General features: G+C 49.9%; 1 protein-coding gene across 1 annotated transcript in view; it reads right to left on the minus strand.

Moving 5' to 3' along the window:
* Nucleotides 1-1,024: 1,024 nt before the first annotated feature.
* Lrfn2 (leucine rich repeat and fibronectin type III domain containing 2) overlaps nt 1,025-21,356 on the minus strand; it is a 160,295-nt gene continuing 139,963 nt past the window's right edge. Inside the window, exon 3 of the mRNA XM_005072408.3 lies at nt 1,025-4,529. Within this exon, the coding sequence (XP_005072465.1) occupies nt 3,563-4,529 (967 nt within the window). The 3' untranslated portion in view covers nt 1,025-3,562. The remainder of the gene's footprint in view (nt 4,530-21,356) is intronic.

Genomic DNA, 21,356 nt, shown 5'->3' on the forward strand with positions numbered 1-21,356 from the left:
GTCCCCCAGAAGCTGTACCTCTCTGCCCCTTATATGTCTAGAATAACACTGTCCAACATGCTGGTTTGAACTAGCCCAAAGTGTGACTCAAGCCCTTCGAAGGTGCCCAGTTCAAGATGAGACAGAAAGTGTAAACGAAATAGGCACTGTGTGTATGTGTGTGTGTATGTGTGTATGTGTGTGTGTATATGTGTGTGCACGTGTGTATGTGTATGAGTGTGTATGTGTGTGCTTGGGTGTGTGCATGTGTGAGTGTGTGTGAGTGTGTGTGTGTGTGTGTGTGTGGTCTCTTTCCTAATTTCGTAGTGACTGCTTGTTGTCAGAGCATCTTACTAATATTAATTTTACCTGTTCATACTTACTTTACTATGACTGCAAGAAAACCCTAAATTATAGTGGGGCTCCTATTTCACATCTGTAAGGAAGCCCCACTCTAGACAGGCTCAGAGGCTGTGTGCTAGGCACTCACTGACCTTTTTAACTTTTTACCTGTTTATCAGCACGATATTTTTAAAAATGTGTGTGTGTGTGTCTGTGTGTGTGTGTGTGTGTGTGTGTGTGTGTGTGTGTGTGTGTGCCGTGAGTGTGCAGGTCCCCACAGAGTCCAGAAAAAGTGTTGTAGTCTCCTGGAGCTGGAGTTATAGGCGGTTGTGAGCTGCCTGATATGGGTGCTGGGAACCAAACCTGGGTCCTCTGTAAGAACAGTGAATCCTCTGAATTGCTAAAGTCAGCTTTTGACTGTGTTATTAGGTGCTCAGCCAAAATGATGGGCCCTGTAACTCACCCGCCATAAAGAAGACTGGACTGGGCTAGGGGGGTAGAGTTGGTTCCTCAGAGCTGGAAGTGACCCGAGGGACACCAGAGGAGGCTGAGCTCAGACCTCTCCCTTCTTGGAGAAGTCCTCTACCTTTGTCCCAGGAGGACAGGCCCTCTCTGCATGTCAGAAGACGCCCACACCTTGTACGTGAACTTGGCGGGAAGCAAACTGGCCAGGCACTCACAAACACAGGTGCAAGGGAAAATGTTACTTCAACATCATCTTTAGAAAACCCAGAGTTTCCAGAGAAATGCGCAGCAGACATCCACAGACACGGGAAGATTCCTTTTCCTCCCCTCCCAGGCAATGTGGTGTGGTTGGTTTTGAAAGGTGTGTATTTTACCCGACTTTTTTTTAAGAGGAGAAGATGGATGCTTACATTCTGACCCTAGGGGCATTGCTTCCCCCATCCAAGTCAGAAACAAGAGGACACAGGAACAGCCACATATTGCTCCACCATGGCTGATCCGCTGAGCAGAAGAGACAGCGGGTCGCTTCCTCCCCTTCCTATCCAAGGGCGAGGAGGGAGGTGGTCTTTGGGACCGCTTCCTCTATGGATCGATCTGACAGGATGGGTGGGAAATTGGAACAGGAAAGCAGGAGGCAAGGAAGGAAGAGAGCCTTCCTTTCGGGGAGTGTGTTTTGTTTTGAAGCAGGGTCTTGTATAGCACAGGCTGGCCTCAGACTCATGGTGTAGCAAAGGGTTCTCCTGCATCCACCTCCCAAGTGCTGGGGTTCCAGACACGTATCAGCACAGCCGGTTCGTGCAGCGCTGAGGATCAAACCCAGCCTTGTTCAAGCTAGGCAGACACTCTGCCAACTGAGCTGTACCACTGGCCCTAGAAATGCCCTTCCAGTGGGACACATGACAGAGAAGAGAATTTCCCTGGTGCCTGGGCTCATGTGGAAAACAGATTTTGGTTTCTGGGGACGCTAGTCTGGTGTTCAGTTGGCTTTATCAGAACTGGAAAATGGTTTGGGGGAAAGACAGAGAACGGGCAGAAAACAGAACAGCAACAGGAGGGCAGAGTGGGGAGGGGCGGGGAGAAGGGTGCAGGTGTGGGCTTGAGGCTCCCTGGCTGCAGCCACGGGGTCTTCTGCAGACACAGTGCTGTCTTTGCATGTGCTCTTGGGTGGTGTTGAGGCCCAGCAGCTCAGCACCGGCCCTGAGTCCGTGAGAGTGTTGAAGCGTGCTCTCACCTGCATGTCTTGCAGGCTGTGGGATTGACACGTGGAAGAAGAAGGACATGCCGGCGAGACTAAAGGACTGGGTTAGGAAGACAGAAAAGAGGGAGAGGTAGTGCGCTTGTGCTGGCTCTGAGGAGAGAGCTGGAAGGCCAGAGGAAGAGCCCAGCCATGACAGGGGCAAGGCTGGCCAAAGCAGCTTTTTCCTCCCGATCTGTGGGAGCAGGGGTGGGGTTCGTGCTCCTATCCCATTACCTCCATGGACGGATACTCCACAGGGACCCACAAGAAGGTTCCCCTCATCTCCCATGAGCACCCTGAACCATCACCTTAAGGAACGTGCAAGGTATAAACTTGCAACAGAACAACCCTAGTTGAGGGGAAGATGGGATCATGGAGTCTAAAAACCTCCCCAGGAGGTAGGCAGCCTTGGCCTCTGATCTGGCTTGGTCACATTAGGCAGCTTCGTGCTCTGGGGAGAGGGAGGACAGTTTCAGGACGGGTAGGTCACAGACCCCTCCCAAGCACTCTGGGAAATGTTTTAAAGAAGATTCAGCTTCAGCTTCAAACTTCTATCACATTCCCACATGCCATGGGAGGGTAGGGACTGCTCCAGTGTTCCACTCATGTAATCACCTAGAGCTGGGAAGACCTGGTTCACCTTGGAAGCCTTCTAGAACCTTCCAAGGACTTTGCCAGGTGGGACACCGAGGTTCAAAGAGACAAAGGACCTTTCCCCTGTCATTCAGTGGCCTGTTCTCAGGACTCCAGAAGCCAGCCTGAGGGTCTAGAGCGCCCCCAATGCCTCCTCTACTTTATACGAGACCTTTTGGTCATGACAATTTCCAGAAAAGGCCACACCCTCCAAATAAAACCCGCTCTGCCCCACAGGACGAGCCAAGCCCTTTCTCAGGCCCTCCTGCTACTTGTGGTTAACACTCTGACTTCGTCTGTTTTGCTGGGTGTGGGTGTCACCTCTGGGAAACAACGGAAACTGGGTCATTCACAAATTCCAGGGCAGGCTGTAGGGCTGGCCAGGGTTAAGGGGGTCTCTGGGCAAGGGGCTCCACAGAACACCCAGAGTCCTCTTGACTCCCACCTCACCCTCACCTCGCCATCCCCCAACCTGCTGGGGACACACTTTCACAGGTAGAGGACACTCGGTTATCCGGAAGAATGAAGAGGAGTCTGGGAAATGGAAAAATAAATTAAGAAATCAAAACTACACTGGATCCATAAGCAATCCCAAGCCGTTTGCTTGTAGCTACATTTGTGAATAGAAAGGCGGTTGGCTGCCTCTCCAGACACTCAGGGCTCAGTCTGACACTTGAGCGAGTCCCATTCCCTGAGCACACCCCGCTGGGTGGTGGGGACAGGCCTGGGAAGGTGACACGGGGGAAGGGGTGTAGCTGGGCAGAAGGACATGAGGCTGTTGACAGGGAGACAAGACTGTCCCTGGATGTAAACATCACCATGGAAACTCCACAAATACTCGCCAGTGCTGACTCTGTCCCCTTCTTCTCCCACTGAGAGAGGGAGGAAGGGTGCTCCTACCCTGGCTTACACAGTACTTTCCATGACCCACTCTGAGCTGCCAAACGTCCCCCGGGCTCCCACCAGGTCACTCTCCTCAAAGGGCAAGAGCATGCCATTGACAGACAAGCTCCGCTTAGTCCAGATATTTGAGACCCGCCTAGGGGGGCTGTAACCACCAGGAGCAGTGGCGGCTGCAGCTGCGAAGTCTCCCATGTCAAAAGAGTGGCTCCTTTTAGCCTTGCCCTCCAGGGGCAAAGGGAGAAGGCTCCTGGCGCGCGTGGCTGGGGGCCCCAGCAGTGGCTCTCGGTCTGAGTGGTGGCCCCTGGCTGCTGTCCCTGCCCCTCTGCCCGCTGGAGTCCTGGAGTCTAGAAGTTCTTCTTTCCTTTGACTCTTGAGGTCCAGGGAGGCAAAGGCTCCCATCAAGCGGTCAAGGCTGGGCTTGGGGCGAGGAGCAGGGGGTGGGAGCCTCCAGGGACCCCGGCTCAGGCCTGCGGCTTCCCCGCTGCCCAGGGAGCTGGAGGAAGAGGAGTCACAGGCCCTGGCCAGGCTGGTACTGAAGTCCATCAACTCATTCCGCACCACGACCTTGGGTGGTGCCTGAGGAAGCTGCCCGACAGGGATCCCGCCCAAAGGTGGAGGCTGGGCCCCATTGGTCTGCGAATACACATTGCTGACGGTGGCCGCGGCCATCTTGCCTGGGGCGTCGTGGTTGCAAACCTTGTACCGCACCATGAGGATAACGATGAAGACCAGCAGTGTGGCCACAATGATACCCCCGATGATAAGAATCATGGTGCCCCCCAGGATCTGGCTGTGCATAGATTGGCATTGTGGGTAGTCAGCCTTGGTGAAGAACTGGGCGCAGCCCACAATGTTGGTGGCCGTGAGCGTCGTAGCTGTGTCGTCCCACATGGCCAGCACGCACAAGTCGTAGCCCGTCCCGGATACCAGGTTGTTGACTACGAAGGCCTTGTTGGAGGCTGGGATCATCCTGGGGAGGGAGGCAGACACAGAGAGTAAGAGAGGGTGGGGTGTCGGGGAGCGGCCACAGGAAGGCAGAGAGTAACAGAGACGCATGCCGGCCACTGAGACAACGGCAGAGACTGGAAACGACGGACGGTGGAAAATAGCTAAGAGAAGGGGAGAGAGGGAGGGATCAAGAGTTAGGAGTGCGGTGTAGAAAATGGTGAGACAATGATGGACATGTGATCTGGAAGATCCAGGGGACAGGTCGAGTGAAAGAAAAGATGAGAGAAATATTCTGGGACGGAGTGTCAGAGAAAAGGAAGGAGACAGAGAACATTCTCTCCAGGTCAGGTTAGGCAAACACCCAAAGTAAGGTAATGAATGAATTCAAAGTAAAATGACAGTTGAAGGTGTGGATGAGGGGAAGCATCTAGACATGGCGCAGAGGTGGCAGAGGCAGGGGGTTGGCAACAGAGGGGAGCAAGGGCACCTGGGAGGACAAGGAAGACTCAGGAATTAGTGGGATGGCTGCCCCTCCCCCACGTCTGTTGCTGACATCTCTCCACCCGTCCCCTAACGCTAGAGGGCATCTGAGACCCTGGGGAGCTCTCTGGGTCTTTGCTTTGGGAATGAGAGCCAGGTCTGGCCCTGAGCCTGCACCCAGCACCTCTCTCCTGCAAGGTCTTCCTGGTGGGGAGGGAGCAGTCCCTGTTTCAGGTTGCTGGGTGTGAGCAGGAGAAAGCAGGTAGTGGAGAGTGAACAGAGCAGGAGGTAGTGAGCCACCCAAGCCTGGGAAGACACCCTAACCCCCACACTGTCCCTGCACCCCACTCACGCCACATCCAGTCAGCAAACTGGCTCATCCAGGAGACCTGTAGCAGCATTCCTGGTTAGGAAGGCCTTGGCTGGTCCCTCCACCTTTAAGGAAGGATCGACATGTAGCAGTGTCCCCCACATGGGCCTTTGTCTGTGGCAGCCTGAGCTCTCTGGGGCAAGCCTTCTGGAATCTTGGAAACAAGCTGATCGCTAAAACCTTTGCCATGCATCCAGTTTCTGTTCTTCCCAGAGATGGTTCTGGGCCACTCCCACAGGCAATCCTGCAGAGAGGTCAGTCTCAGCATAAAGGACATCGCCTTGCTGCTTTCCTGTCCTCTGTTTCCCCCTCTAAAGTTTTCCACCCTCCTGCCCCTTGAGAACAAAATGGTTCCAGCAGCTCCCATCAGCTCCTCTCAAACGCAGAGCCAAGCACCATAATTAAGACACCAAATATGAAATACCGGTGCCTGAAGAACTCCACCTGAGTAGCCGCTGGGAGGCCTGAGCTGACAGCTGCTGATAACCCATCAACCCCTGGGGACTGCTGTCTCCACTCAAGCTGCTTGGGAGCCTCCTTAGAGGAGACCCTCCAAGCGCCACTCCTACCCCTACCCCACAGGGCACCAGGGGGTGGCCAACTAGGTCCTGCTGATCAGCACCCAGGGGCTGTATGGGACTTTGCAGCCTTTTCTTTATCCAGACACCATGACCATTCAGAGTGACAACTGTGCTCTTATTTCAGAGTAGGGAGAAATGGCTGAGGCTCAGAGAAGAGAGATGGCTTGCCCGAGGTTCCACAGCTAGGACTAGCTTATCACTCACTGACATATAGAGGACTATGTTTTCTCCTTTTATTGAAAAAGTCTTTATTGGGAGGTGTCAAGATTGTTCTATGGGTAGAAGAGTTTGCCTCACAACCCTGGACCCTCACAAGGGTGGATACAGAGAATCAGCGCTACAAAATTGTCTTCCATACTTGTGCTGTTGCACACACACACACTCTGATAGCACGTAATTTTGAAGAAATTCTGCTTTGTATTACATTTTGTATATTTGTTTTGCATGGAGGGGGTGATGCTTGTGTGGCATGCTGAGGCCAGAGTCTGTCCTCTCTGTCTACCACGGGGGACCTGGAAAGTGAACTCAGGTTGTCTGGCTTTGTGATAAGTGTCTGTAACTTCCAAGCCATCTTGTCAGGCTATACATAAAGTCTTTTGTTGTTTTGTTTTAAGTCCTCATTGCCTTGGAGCTGATTACACACCCATTTCTCCTGAGCACTGCTCAGCGTCCTCTGTGGCTCACGACCACCTCCAAGATTCCAAGCCTGGGCAGGATCCAGGCATGGGTCCTGGTGTGGCCAGGACTGCAGGACTGCAGGAGACACTGAGGCAGTGGGGCCTGATGCCAGTAAGAACAGAGCCCACTGGTCACTGGAGACGAGGCAGTCTGGCATGGCCCTGGGTTGTCCTCTAAGCTCTGCAGGGTTGGCTCACACGATCTTCACTTTGCAGATGGGGTGGCAGAGCCAGACCCAGGTCAGGTAGTGCAGCTGTGGGCCTCACTGAGTCAAGCCCTGCACTGCCACACTGGCTTGCGGGTGCTGCAAGAACACACCCCTGAGAGGAGGGGCTCGTGTCCCTGTGCCCGGGACACCTGCTAGGAAACACAGCCTTCCACACTTTATGTGTCTAACCCTAACGGCCCTAGGACATGGGATCACGAGCCTAGAGTCAGCTTGGTTAGCTGTATTTTTGAGGGAAACCGAAGCGCTCTGCTGTTGGTATGAACACACACTGGCAGAGGGGAAAAGGGTTTGACTCAGTGGTAGAGAGCTTGCTGCTCCTGTAGAGGATCTGAGTTCAGTTCCCAGCATCCATGCCAGGTAGCTCATAACTGCCTGCGATTCAGCTCCAGGGGATCTGACACCCTCTTCTGTGCTACTAAGGTGTGTACACACACACACACACACACACACACACACACACACACACGAGGAGAGAGAGAGAGAGAGAGAGAGAGAGAGAGAGAGAGAGAGAGAGAGAGAGAGAGAGAGAGAGAGAAAGAGAGCACTAAGTCAGAGAGCCTGGCTGACAGAATCAAGGTTGCCTTTACTAGTAGCAGCTGCCAGTTTTCGTTGGGCCCTTCTGTGTGCTTGGAAGTTTCTGCATATGGTTTCACTCAACCTCCTGGCACCTTGAAGGAAGTCATGACTGTTACTCCCAAAGGGACGCTGCTCTTCCCTTTGGAGAAATGACAGAGCTAGGACCAAGTTGGGACCAAATTGGGTCCATGCAGATGCTATTACTTTGTGTGTGTGTGTGTGTGTGTGTGTGTGTGTGTGTGTGTGTGTGTGTGCATGTGTGTGTCTATATATGTGTGTGCATGTGTGTATGCATGTGCATGTGCATCTGTGTGTATGTGTGTACATGTGTGTGTCTGTGTGCATGTGTGTGTGTGCATGTGTGTATGTGTATGCTTGTGTGTGTATGTGTGTGCATGTGTGTGTGGGCATATCTCTGTGTATGCACAGATGCATATACATGTGTGTATGTGGAGGTGAGATGTAAGCCATGGGTATTGTTCCTAAGGTGGCTTGCCCACCTTGATTTTTTGAGGGAGGACTCTCATTAGCGGAAGTGCACTGGTTAAGTCAGGTTGGCTGGTCAGTAAGCCCCAGGAATTCTGTTGTCACTGTTCTCTCACTGCCTTTTCATGTCGTTTCTGTGGGGACACTTCAACAAATGAAGAATCCCCCAGTCCCAGGAATGCTATTCTTCTTAATCCAAAGCAAGACCTACCTGTCTCCAGGCATCCAGCTGAAACTGCACAAGGGAACGCTGTGAAGTGGCTGCTAGTCAAAATCTAGTGCTTGAAATGGAGCTCTTGTCCTACCCATGCGTCCTTAAGTACCCCATCATGCCCTGCTACAAAGGCTACATAGTCATTCTCGAAGCAAGCCCAGAATTCTGGGCTCCCCCTGCATCCCTGCCCATACCCCATCACTTGGATAGAATTCTGGGCTCCCCCTGCATCCCTGCCCATACCCTATCACTTGGGCAGCCCTTCCAGCTAAACAACCCTTCCCAGCTCCATACTTGATCATTTTCACTTTGGGCCCAGGATATAAAATAACCTAGCTCCTGAGACACTTGCCAAGGGTCAAGAGCTACCTGTGACTCACAAGTGGCCATCAAAGCTCCTTATCAGAGATCACAACCTAGACTCTTCTTACATTCTTATCTCCTCGCCCCCAACACCCTCTAGCTTTTCTTGCTCATTTAAGAGCATCCCACATCATTCAGGGCCTGAGATAATGAAGCCAGGGAAGACTGCTCAGCAGTTAAGAGTGCACATGGGGTGGCTCACAGCCACCTGTAACTCCAACTCCAGGGGATCCAGCACCCTCTTCTGAACTTCACAGGCAACTACACTCAAGTGCACATAGTAACACACACATAATTTTAAAAAGTCATCAGTGATTCTTTAAACTGCATATCATGACCACCTTACGGGATCATTTAACATGGAACTGACCATGCCTGTAATTGACATTTGGGCATTACCTGAGTGTTTCTGAACACACAACAGCCCCAATTAATACAAAGTTAAATTCACATGCATCCAATGTGTTTCTGGCAGCATTAACCCATGATGTATCCCATGACATTGAAGCCTTGATTCTGAACACACAATGTGTGCCCATTGTACTGTGTGTGTTGTTACACCAAGCACAGGCAACAAACTCTTCCTGAAACACCCCAGACAAGGCTATTGTATATTTTAGTGTTTTTTTACTACACATACAGAGATTTCTGCTCTATTGAAACACACTGGTTTATTTATAGAAAGCAAAGTCTTACTATTTTCTTTCCATCCTTGCCCAGCATATGAGTATCAAATTATGTATCTTTGGATTGTATTGTATTTGATTTTAAAAGCTGTGTTTTAGTTACTGGCTTGAGTTTCATGAAAACTCAAATTAAATGATTTATTTTTGGCTAGAGATTAGGGCAGAATTTCTGTCAATTTCTTTTGAAATGACCATAAATATCCTTCTGCCATTTTATACTTTGTGTTTATGCAAAGTGGCATTCTCAGTATTGTAGATTACAAAATCAAAATATCAATCAACTCTTAAAAAATGTTGAAGATGCTCCACATCCTCCAGTATCAAATATCCAGCCAAGATTTAATTCTTCACTTAAAAATAAACAAGCATATCCCTCTCATTAGTATGCAAATTTGCTTTGCTCCTCGACACATGGTAAAATTGTTTGTGTACCAAGGAGTTGTAGAAAACTCAATTTCCTGACAGCCTGTTATCAATAAATGCTTGATTCGATATTTACTTCATAGATTTACATACCTGGAATCATGTGGTTTTCTTGAGTAGAAGGGGTTGACAGCTGAACTAGTTTAAGGAGACATGGTCTAGGGGAACAAAGACTGTTCAGAAGGACTCGTTTCAAAGAGGTGGACAGGACATAGAGGACTAAAATGGAGTAACACTAGCCATGACCAATATCAGCCAAGGCCTCACAGCTTTGCTGTTCCAGGGAGAAGAGAGAATCATGTAAGTACAGTACACAAATGGATGCTGATCCACAAATTGTCTGTCCCTGATTAATGATCAGAGAAAACAGAAACATAAGAATAAGTACTGATGTTTTACAGAGATTTAGCACTGGCTGCCATGTGAAAGCAAGTGATAAGTTTTTGAGAATTTATTGCAATTATGTTCTTCTAAAATCTTTGGTCTGCAACAAATTAAGAAGAAGAAAGTGAGCCCTCCTTAGGTAGTCTTCCGAGAGGCACAAATCTAGAAGATGGCTTTTCAACTTCCTTCAGCTTTATGGATTCCCTAGCTCTTGCTACATGCCATAAGTCCTAGAAGGGAATGGGTATGCTTTTCCCTTTGCAAAAGGCTTTGCAGCATCCCTTGATTTTACCAGAATACAGCCTAAGTCCTGACAAATCAAAAAGTCACTAAGCATTGCTGAAGGTTCTCTATGAGAAAAATCACCCCTTGTTGAGATACAAAGGTCTATAAGATTTTGTTAATAAATAGAAGGGTGAGAAACAAATGACTAGAGAACCCAATATCCCTGTGCCACACCCACAACCTTATTCTTCATGGTCACACTGAGCAGCCTTCCAGAACATAAAACAAAGAGATAAAAGAGACTGGGACTTGGGGCAAATGGCATCAGCTAGCAGCCATCTGGATCACATCTCTGTGAAAAGCATTCTTGAAGTATTGAAGTGGGCTTTTTTGTGCATTGTTTTTTTCCAGCATGTATGTTTATGTGAGGGAGTTACACACAGTTGTTAGTTGCCATGTGGGTGCTGGAAATTGAACTTTGGTCCTCTGGAAGAGCAGCCAGTGCTTTTAACTGTTAAGCCATCTCTCCAACCCATTTTAATATCATGCATCTTGGCAGAATTCCTGTTAGAAAGCATGAGCTGCTATTTTAAATTAAGATGCTCCAAAGTGTCATATTTAATTAAGCTCACATCTTCTAAAACACAATTTGAAACTATAACCTGAGCACTCATGAAAAACAGAACAGGTCTAAATGGCTGCTTCTATCACCCTGCCCCCCACAGTGTTCTCTCAGATCCTGGATGTGTCTAAGATCTTTGCAGATAGGTACTTTTCTTTCCTTGGGAATTACTACATGGTCATCAGGCATTTGAATATATATATGGGGCTTGGTATGTATGAGCATGTGTGTAGAGAAAAATTATGTATTAGAGAAAAATTATGTGGGGGGGCTTGTTAATGTGTTTGAGAAGTATCATGGTGGTTACGTGTATGTATGTACATGCATGTATTATGCATATGTATATGTGTGTTTCTCTATGTGTGTATGTATATGTATCTCCATATGTGTGTGTTTGTATATCTGCATGTGTGTGTATGTGTTTATGTATATATGGTACAGAAAACTCTGGTAACTGTCATATCAGTCAATTCTCTGCTCGTCCTTTCCCAAGAACCCCCCCCCCATCCTCTGATGTTCTGGAGGGACCTCCTCTGTGACCTCCTATAGACAAAGGCAGGTTAGTTCTACTATTTCCTAATGGCATAGTTTGTTCCCAAGAATAGGCATCTTGAGCCTAATGGTCAAACCTATAGGTTGAGTGCCATAACTCATTCTCTGGTTCCATGATTAACCTCCAATGTCAACAGAATTTGGAATTCCCTAGGAGACACTCTGTCTCTGGAGAGGGTTTCTCTAGAAAACTAACTGAGAAGGGAAAATCCTTGCATATGGATAGCACGGGTCCATGAGTTTGAGTCTCAGACTGAAAAAAGTTGAAGTCAGCAGAACACTAGCTGTTGTCTCTTTCTCTGTGGACACGGCATAACTTTATTCTCCTGCCACTATGCCTTCCTTTCCCTGAGGGTCTATACCCTCATACTGTGAGTCAAAATAAACCCTTACTTCTTAAATTCATTGTAACAAGTCAAGTAACTAGTACACAAAGTCTCCCATCTCCATCCATATTTTCCAGCATCCCTTGCACCTAAGTCTAAGTGCTACATTTTGGCAAACAATTGGAAGACAGTCATGTGTGGTGGACCTTTAAGAACAGGAATGCATTCTCAACATTCTCCTTCTGTTCTGCACTAGCCTGGGTGGAGATTTGATCTTGACTATATAGAGGACAATATGGCCTCAGTGTCCTTGAAGCAAGCATCCTTGCTAGTGTGACACATGACACTGGATGGTAGAAAGCGCATGGGATTAGACATTATTGCATTGCTCTGATAAAACCGTGTGGCTTCTCTGCCTCATACAGTTCTCTGGTAAGATGAGGAGACCTGAAAAGTCTGTTATTTTCCAGTGACCAAACAAAAGGCAAACACACAGATTTGTGTTAGAGGAAGTGACTGGTCTATATCTAAAAGGAAGTCCCTGTTTTTTTTAAGTGATCAACAAATATCCCCTCTTCTATTTTCATTGTTCCTCCAGCCTCATCCCCTACAGCTCCCCAGAACCAGGCATTCCAGAGACTGTCTCCTTTCCCTCCATCAGAGACACACCACTGCTGCCTGCTGAGCTGTGCCATTCATTTAGTGAGGTCCTGGTGAGCTGCTTGCTTTATTTCCTGATTTTGCATCCTTATTACCCATCTTCATGGCCCCACATCTGCCACCCACTCTGACTAGCCTCCACATCTTAAGCCCACAAAATAATGGTTTCACTAAACAAAAGCAGACAGCCTGCCTTCCAATCTTACTCAGACCCATGTATTGTTTATGATCTAATAAAAATTGCCTGAAAGATCAGAATGCAAAGCCACAGAGGCTGGGCAATGGTAGTGCAGGCCTTTAATCCCAGCAGCCACACTAGTTAGCCATGGAGGCTGGGAAGTGGCAGTATACACCTTTAATCCCAGCGCTAAAGAGTTATATAAAACAGGAGTTCAGGGTCTCATACAGTATTTGGTTTCTAGCCATGCTGAGGACAGGATTGCCCAGCCTTGGTAGAGGTAAGAATTCTCAGGTCTTCATTCTTGCAAGACACTCTGCCCACTGAACTATGTCCTCAGATCCTAGATATTTTTTTCTGGTCACTCTTTCTGGAACAAACAGCTCTCTGATTCTTTAGACAATTCTGACATTGTATTCAGTGTTGGAAGACATGTACAGGGAGGAGCTGCAGTGTACCAAAGCACTGTGTGGATTTGAATGTGAGTTTTGGAGCGCTCGAGAGGTGCCCTGTAACCAGTTGTCACCAGACACCTAGAACAACAGCACTGTGTTAACCTAAACATCAGTAAGTAGAATTAAAGCTTGCCAGGAAGCACATTCTAGTGTCAAAGCTGCCTGTTTGACAACAATTCACAAAGGAAATAACATACATGGATATTTAATGATGCTCACCAATGTCAAACTGTTCTGAATATTGTGCACATGTTAATTTAATCCTTTTAGCTATGTGTAGAAGGGAACTATCATCCCTATGAACAGATGATAAAATCTCATTGAAGAGAGGTGAGTTGCATAAAGCCTCACAAAAGTTGTTTGTATTGAGCAAGATCTGAAGCTTGGGTTCAGTTCTCAGAACAGATCATTTTTAAAAAAATAAAAGGCTGGGCATGGGTCCTGCTGATCAGTCAGTCAATATAGCCCCAGTGGCAAGCTCCAAACCAAGCAGAGACCCCATTTCAGAAATAAAGAAAAGGGGCTGGAGAGGTGGCCCAGCAGTTAAGAGTGCTTGCTGCTCTTACAGAGGACCCGAGTTTGGTTCCCAGCACCCTGCCCGGTGATTCACAACCACCAGATTCAAGGATCCGATGCCTTCTTCTGGCCTCTGTGGGTACAGGCATACATGTGGCATGCACACGTGCAGACAGACACACTCATACACAGAAATAAAAACAAAAACAAATCTTTTTAAAAAAAAAGAAAGGAGAACGGTACCCCTGAGCAAGGACTCCTGAAGTCTACTTGTGACCCCCAAATGCACATTTGCACACATGCACACAAATGGGAATACACATGTGCATATAAACCAACCAACACACATGTACTCCCCCCCCAAAAAGAATGCATACTGTAAAACAGCCATGATTCCTTCTGCAGACTATCTGAAGATCAGGTTCAAACACTACACTATGGTCTGCTGGCTCTTCAGGCCTGGAGGATGGATGCTCACAGGACTGCAGAAGCTCTGGGGAAGCCTGCTGTACTTCCAGCCTCCTTACACACATGCAAATGCTCAGAAATATGAGCTGTCAATTCATAACAAAGACACCGAGCATCGCTGAGGGTGGGACACCGAATGAAGCTACTGTAGGGATTACTAGGCTTCCTGGCATCTGGCCCTCCCTCTGCCTCACCCCCAGGTGGGAGAAGCCCACTTAGCACTTGTCCCTGCTGTGTCTCTACTGATCCTTCCCAGCTGGGGCCCAGTAAAACTGTGGAGACAAAAGACCTCAGCAGGAAACATGCCTGTCACACCCGGGAGAGATCCAGGAGAGCTGGGGGGAGGAGGCAGGAGAATGGTGGCCCCACCCACCATACACCCTTATGTTCAGACCCAGTGGAGGAGGCTTTGTCTATGATGCTTCTGTGACTGCTGTGTGACCTGGGGCAAATCTCTTTCACACTCTGTGTCTCACACACTTCTGTCTAGAATTCTGCAAGCGTATCACCAGAAGGAGCTGGCTAGCAGGGAATTGCTGCTGCCTGGGGACTAGTCAAGTAGGTCACCAAATACAAAGACGCTAATGGGGGATGTCCTTCTGTGTATATACGGATGGGGGCTGTCCTTCTGTATATATGTTTCTCTTATTGGTTGGTGAATAAAACACTGATTGGCCAGTAACCAGGCAGGAAGTATAGGCGTGGCTACGAGAGGAAGGGGTAAGGAGAGAGAGGGAAGCCACAAGGAAGACGCCATGTAGAGACCAGGAAGATAGGATGCATCAGGCGTTCTCTGGCAAAATAAGGCCACGTAGACATACATAGATTAATAGTTCTGGATTAGTAATTAAGAGAGAGCTAGCCAGTAAGAAGCCCTAGCCGTCAGCCAACAGGTTATAAATTAATATAAGTCTTTGTATGTTTATTTGGGGCTAATCGGCTGCAGGACCAGGCTGGAAAGAAACTCCAGCTACAATACACAGGGTCTAACACTCAAGCTGCCTGGACTCTGGGCTCAAGTTATTTCATTTCCCAGATTCTCAGCCTTCCTGTTTGTAAAATAGCTTGTGCAGTAGCTATAAGGATTACCAGGCAAGGGAAAGATGCTGAGGCTGTGGTCAGCCATGAGTACACAATACGGAGTGGGCATTGGAGCCATGTCCTTAAGGGGAGCTGCCCAGGGCGGCGAGGTCTGTAACCTGTGTGCCTGTCTACGATACCCCGTTCTTCCCCGCCTCCGCTCCTTCCTGACCGCTCAGTGGATGTCCAGCTCCCAGGTACGTTATCCAGGTGCTCACAGCAGACAGACAGAGCAGTGCGGAGTAGAGACAGAATGGTCCCACTGGCTCGATTGTCCAGTCAGTCTAGACAATTGGCGAGCTCCAGGTTTAATGAGAAACTGTGTCTCAAAAAACAAAAACCACACAAAAGGGGGAGACAGCGATGTCGACCCCTGGGGAGGGTGGCGTCTCTGTGAGGGGGATGGAGCCTACTGAGGCCTCTACAGCTCATGGATTTTCAGCATCACTGGAACCCAGAGCCCATCTTACTTGGAGCCCCCAGAGCCTCTAACCTTCTTTTCCTCCCCCTCTGCCCATAGGAAGCCCACCACAGGCTGGAAGACAGAGCAGTAGCTCCTGGCAGCGGGCGATTTACCGACGTCTTTATCCACACTCTGATATTTCACGGCTCCCAGGGCTTTGATGGAGTAAATATGACCTTTTATTCTTCGCTTTGTTTAAGACTCAAGGTCAACAGCCCAGCTGTGATCTATCAGTTACTCCCTCTGCAGACACACTCGTGGCAGAAACTCCCAGGCAGGGATTCATGATGCCACCCTCCGTCCTTCTTGCCTGCCTGGCCCTTGATGCTAGGATAGAAAAGCTGGGGCCATCTGGCTCTGGGGGAGGCCAGGCATCACTCTCCACCCTCTGCACCAAGCCTACCTGTGGTTAGGGTCAAGACATGGCCTGGTTTCTTTAGTCTGCAGTGGTGGGAGCCCGTGCAGCTTTGACTCACACGGTAAGTTATGAATCGGAGCATCTGACGGCTTCCTGGCCATTCTCTGCGTGGAGAAGACATGCACCTACCTGACTGGTGGAATCTTCCAAGTCCTCTAAGCCACTTTCTGTCCTCAATTCAAAGCTTTGTTCCCCAAATAGCACCAGCACTGCCTGGAAAGTTCTTCCACTGTCTAACTGCAACTCCTCTGAAGTGGCCACCCACCACCTTCTACTTATCTGTGAGTGGACGGCAGGAGAGTTGGCTGGGCTCACACCTCCTCTGTTTTCCCGGTCATCTCCACTAGCAATGGGTGATAATTCGGGGCGGGGCAGGGGAGGAGAATACGGAGTGGGATCCTGTGAGAGCGAATGGAGTCGATGCCCTTGAATTAAGCATACCATCTGCAACCCCCACCCCACCACAACACACCCCCTCACTCTTCACAAGTCTCTTGTCCTGGGAGGAGGAGTGAGGAGACACTCTGTGGAGCGTGGCAGGCCTGGGTTCAAATTCTGTTTCTTCGGAGGTCAGAGACTAAGAGAGGAGCTGTAGGGTACATGTCAGGTCCCATGCTGCATCTGGGCAAACCTCCCCCAAGAAACCTCATCAGATCTCACTAGCTGAGGTTGTCCATAGGCCTGGCACTTAGAACTCATCTTCATATAGGGACCATCACAGCCATGGGGGGAAGGAGAAAGGTTGGGGTGAATAGTGGGGGGGGGTAAAGGAGAAGGCTGGGGTGGATAGTGGGGGGTAAAGGAGAAGGCTGGGGTGAAGGGGGTAAAGGAGGAGGCTGGGGAGGATAGTGGGGGGTAAAGGAGAAGGCTGGGGAGGATAGTGGGGGGAGAAGGGGAGAAGGCTGGGGTGAAGGGGGTAAAGGAGAAGGCTGGGGTGGATAGTGGGGGGTAAAGGAGAAGGCTGGGGAGGATAGTGGGGGGTAAAGGAGGAGGCTGGGGTGGATAGTGAGGGGTAAAGGAGGAGGCTGGGGTGGATGGTGGGGGGTAAAGGAGAAGGCTGGGGTGAAGGGGGTAAAGGAGAAGGCTGGGGTGAAGGGGGTAAAGGAGAAGGCTGGGGTGGATAGTGGGGGGTAAAGGAGAAGGCTGGGGTGGATAGTGGGGGGTAAAGGAGAAGGCTGGGGTGGATAGTGGGGGGTAAAGGAGGAGGCTGGGGTGGATAGTGAGGGGTAAAGGAGGAGGCTGGGGTGGATGGTGGGGGGTAAAGGAGAAGGCTGAGGTGGATAACCTTAAGTGCCTCGTTCTTACCCGGTTGTTTCATTTTAAAGTCAGAGGAAACAAATTCAAGATGGCTGCACCAATCAAGGAGCTGGATTGAAGCCAAAGACCTTAGCATTTCCCTTCTCCCCACTCCACTCTCTCAAGCCTTGGGCCACACATCCAGGGAGGGCATCTGGGCTTGAGGGCTGCCTTGCTGCCTATCCTGGTGCTCTCTGCCCTCTGCCGCTGCACAGGCTTCCTCCCCCACCCCGAACGTCAGCTTCCTCTACTGTTCACTCCCAAAAGAAACCTCCCCACCTCTCCCAGGCTTCTGCCCATCACCGGCACAAAACAGAGCATCTCTACAGGGAATGCCAAGTTCTCTGGTCTGTGCTGGTTTGGGGCGGATTCTCTGAGGTTTCTCACAGGTAAGGCTGGGAAAGCAGTATCTGAGTCTCAGCCAGAGCCCACAACCTGGAAGCTTCCCCAGTCCCTGTCCAGAGGGGAGACTTGCTGACTTCCAACCACACCCACATGGAGTTTTCCAAGCTCTTCCACTCAGACCTTCTTGGCAACAGTCAAAGCCGGGGGAGGAGATGAGCACAGGCTGGGAGCAGCCTTGGCACTAGCTCAGTGAGCACGGGGTGGCATTTTGATGGGTGGTAAAAATATCTCCCTGGCGTTCGGGACCAGCTGCCACCCCATCACCATCGTAACTTCCAGATCCTGTCCCCATGCCCAGAACCTCAAAAGCCCACTCTGTCCGTATGTCCTCGGGGAGAGAGCACAGGTCACCGAGCCCCTGATCCCAGGCCACTTTCCTACCCTGCAATAGCTGCCTCTGCCATCACAGCCAGATACTAACACAGAGGCTGTCAGAATGCTGCGGCCCGACTAATGAGCTAATTAAACAGTATCATAAATAATGATGAGCGGGGGCTGCTGGGGATGTGGCTCAGTGAGAAGAACAGTGCTTCGCATGCTGGAGGCCCTGAGGGTCTATCCCCAGCACCACATAAACCAGGCGTGGCCACACATGCCTGCAATCCCAGCATTTCGGAGGTGGAATCGGGAGACCCAGAATTTGAAGGTCATCCTTAGCTACACAGAAAGTTGGATATCAGCCCGAGCTGCACGAGACCGTATAAAAAGGCCTGTCATCAGAATGAGAAGAAAATGGAGGAGAGGAGATGGCTCAGCTATGCAGTGGGAGGCTCTGCTACACAGCGGGAGGTCATAGTGCCTTGTCCCCACGTGGAGACTTTCGGGGCCTCCGTAAGGTTCCCAAGCACCCGCAGACATAGCCAGGCGCCTGCCAGAAGCCTCAGACGGCCTTGTCTGGAGTTATCTGCTTCTCTTCCACACCACACACCAGCGGCCTTTGCGTGTATGTGGGTGCTGAGGGACGGGAGGCTCTCTAGGCGTGGCAGGCCCCTCCTCCCTACAGAGCTAGCCTACCCCATCTATCTTCTCCCCGGGCAGATTCTAAAGCTACACACAGCACGTCTCCACCCTATTTTCAAGTCCCCAAAGGCTCCCGCCTCCTGCTGGATAAAACTCAAGCCTTGCTCTGGTCTCTGAGGTCCTACCAGATGTAGTCCCGCCCCTCCCCCAACTCCCTGCCACTCTGCCTCAAATACCCTGGAGTCCTTGCTGCCTCTCCAACAGGACAAGCACGTCCCTACCCAAGGGCGTGCACTTTGTCACCCTCTGAGAGGTCATCCCTGATCACCCACATAAAATGATGCCCAAGGCTGTCTCTGTGCTTTGTTTTTCCTAGTGCATGTTTAGAATAAAGAAAATTAAGATTTATTTTACGTGTGCTTTTGTGTGTGTTGGGGGGGGATATGTGCATGTGGGTGCAGTGCCTGCAGAAGCCAAAAGAGGGCGGCAGATCCTTGGTAGCCGGAGTTACAGCCCTTAGTGATCTACCCAGGGAGGATGTGGAGAGCCAAGCTCGAATCCTGCATGGCTTGTACATGCATTGGGCCTCTGACCTTCTTTCCAGCCCCTAAAGCAAAACTTTTTTTTAACTTTTAAGACAGTCCTATGTAGCCCAGGATGACTGAACTCCCAATCCTCCTACCTTCACCTCCTGAGTGCTGGGATTGGAGGCATATATCTCCATTCCTCTTCCTTCCTCCCTTCCCCCTCCCTCTCTTCCCCATCCCCTCCCTCTCTCCCCCTTCCCTCCTCCTACCCCCTCTCTTTCTCATTCTCTCTCTTGATGCTGAGGACTGAACCTTGAGCTTTGGGCACGCTTGGCTGATACTCTACCAACTGAGCCACATCCACTGCCCCATATTTTGAATTCTCTCCCTCCCTCATAAGCTGGAAAGCTTCTTCGAAACCAAGATTTGATTATTTTTGTTGTAACAGAGGTGGCGACCAGATATCCAGTAACTACTTGTGGCCTTGACTTCCCTGCAATGAGGGACTGTATCCTGACACTATAATCACAACAAACCTTTTCTCCCTTATAGCTGCCTTTGTCGTGTTACTTTATCATAGCAACAGAAATGAAACTAGAGCAACAAGGAAAGAAGGCAGAACTCTGACCCACCCTTGTATTGGCTGCTCACACCCAGCCAAGGGGTAAGATAAGTGCCCTGCTCTCTCTGCGTGGGGTCTTTCTCCCCACAGGCTCCTCAGACAACCCAGCCAAGGGGTAAGATAAATGCCCTGCTCTCTCTGCGTGGGGTCTTTCTCCCCACAGGCTCCTCAGACAACCCAGCCAAGGGGTAAGATAAATGCCCTGCTCTCTCTGCGTGGGGTCTTTCTCCCCACAGGCTCCTCACACAGTTGGTGTTCTAGTCTCAGAGCCAGGGGGCAGAAAGACATGGTAGAATGAGGCTGGACCGGGAGCTCTGGGCTTCTCCTCTCTCCAGAAGATAGGGACCCACCCCAGACATGGGTTGCAGATGCTCTATAGGCCAATACCATCTAAACCCCTATGTCCTGGTAGTCCATGACATGATGCTGTGATCCCAGCCTTAGAGGCTAGGACATCAGATGCCAGTCTGGCCCAACTCAGTAGACGGTGGTGGATGACACAGCAACCAAGGGGTCCTGAGGCACAGTCGAGGCCAGAGGCACAGTGTTAGAGGACATCAGACAGAGGTCTACGTTCCTGAACGCCATGCCTCCCTGACTCCTGCGTGTGACAGATGTCTCAAAGCAGCCAGGTCCTGTGAACACACCTGGCAAAAGCTAGCCATCAGGCTGGTATTTGGTGTTTGGTACTGTTTTGGTGGCTGAGGCCACCAATACTGTCCCCAAGTCCCTGATGCTCCTCCAGCCTCAGTCACCTCCATACAGTCAAATATGCATGGGTACCATGAGGCCAGTTCTCTGGGCTACTGTTATTAGCGGGGGAGAGGACATATTTCAGAAGAGAGGGAAGCAGTCACTCCCAACTGCGGTGGTGTTCTCAGCCGGGGTGACAAGCAGAGAGACAGGCTTCAGGAAAACATATCTGACCAGGCAGACATGCTTTATCCTCTGATCTCTCATCAAATCAGCTTTTGCTTTTATAGCCCTCTTGGTTTAGGAAAATGGAGACACAGGAGTTAGCCTGGCAAACAGACAAGAAGGGAAGTCAGACATGCCCCTCAACAGTATTTTCCTAGTCCCTGTTCTTCTTGGCTTGAGTACTTCCTGGTCCTTAATACCTCTTGGTCCCAGTACTCTCTAGTCCCAGTACTTCTTGGTCTCAATACATTCTGGTCCCAGTATTTCTTGATCCTGGTGTTTCTTGGTACTAGTAATCCTTGGTCTCACTGGTTTTCTGTACTCTCTGGTCTCAGTACTCCCCAGTCACAGTATTTCTTGCTCTGGTACTTCCTGGTCCTAGTACATGTTGGTTGACTATGAAGGATACTCCTTCAAACTCTTGGTTTAATTCCTCCTCCACCGCAGACTACGAAACATGCAGGAAAGAATCTATTCCCATTTTACAAATGAACCGAGTAGGACTGAGGGCAGGGACATGCTTTGCCTTTGACCACAGGAGTAGTAGATGAGTATCAGCCGAAGGCTTCTGGAGTGCTAGCTTCCCCTCCATCTTCTCTATGCTTTTGAAAGAGGCACTGCACCTAGCTTTGCAGGAACATGTGCCCAAACTATGTAAATGGGCGCTAATGGTTGGGTCTTCTGGCAA

This window comes from Mesocricetus auratus, unplaced genomic scaffold, assembly GCF_017639785.1.
Source record: "Mesocricetus auratus isolate SY011 unplaced genomic scaffold, BCM_Maur_2.0 Super-Scaffold_100021, whole genome shotgun sequence".
NCBI classification, from domain to species: domain Eukaryota; kingdom Metazoa; phylum Chordata; class Mammalia; order Rodentia; family Cricetidae; genus Mesocricetus; species Mesocricetus auratus.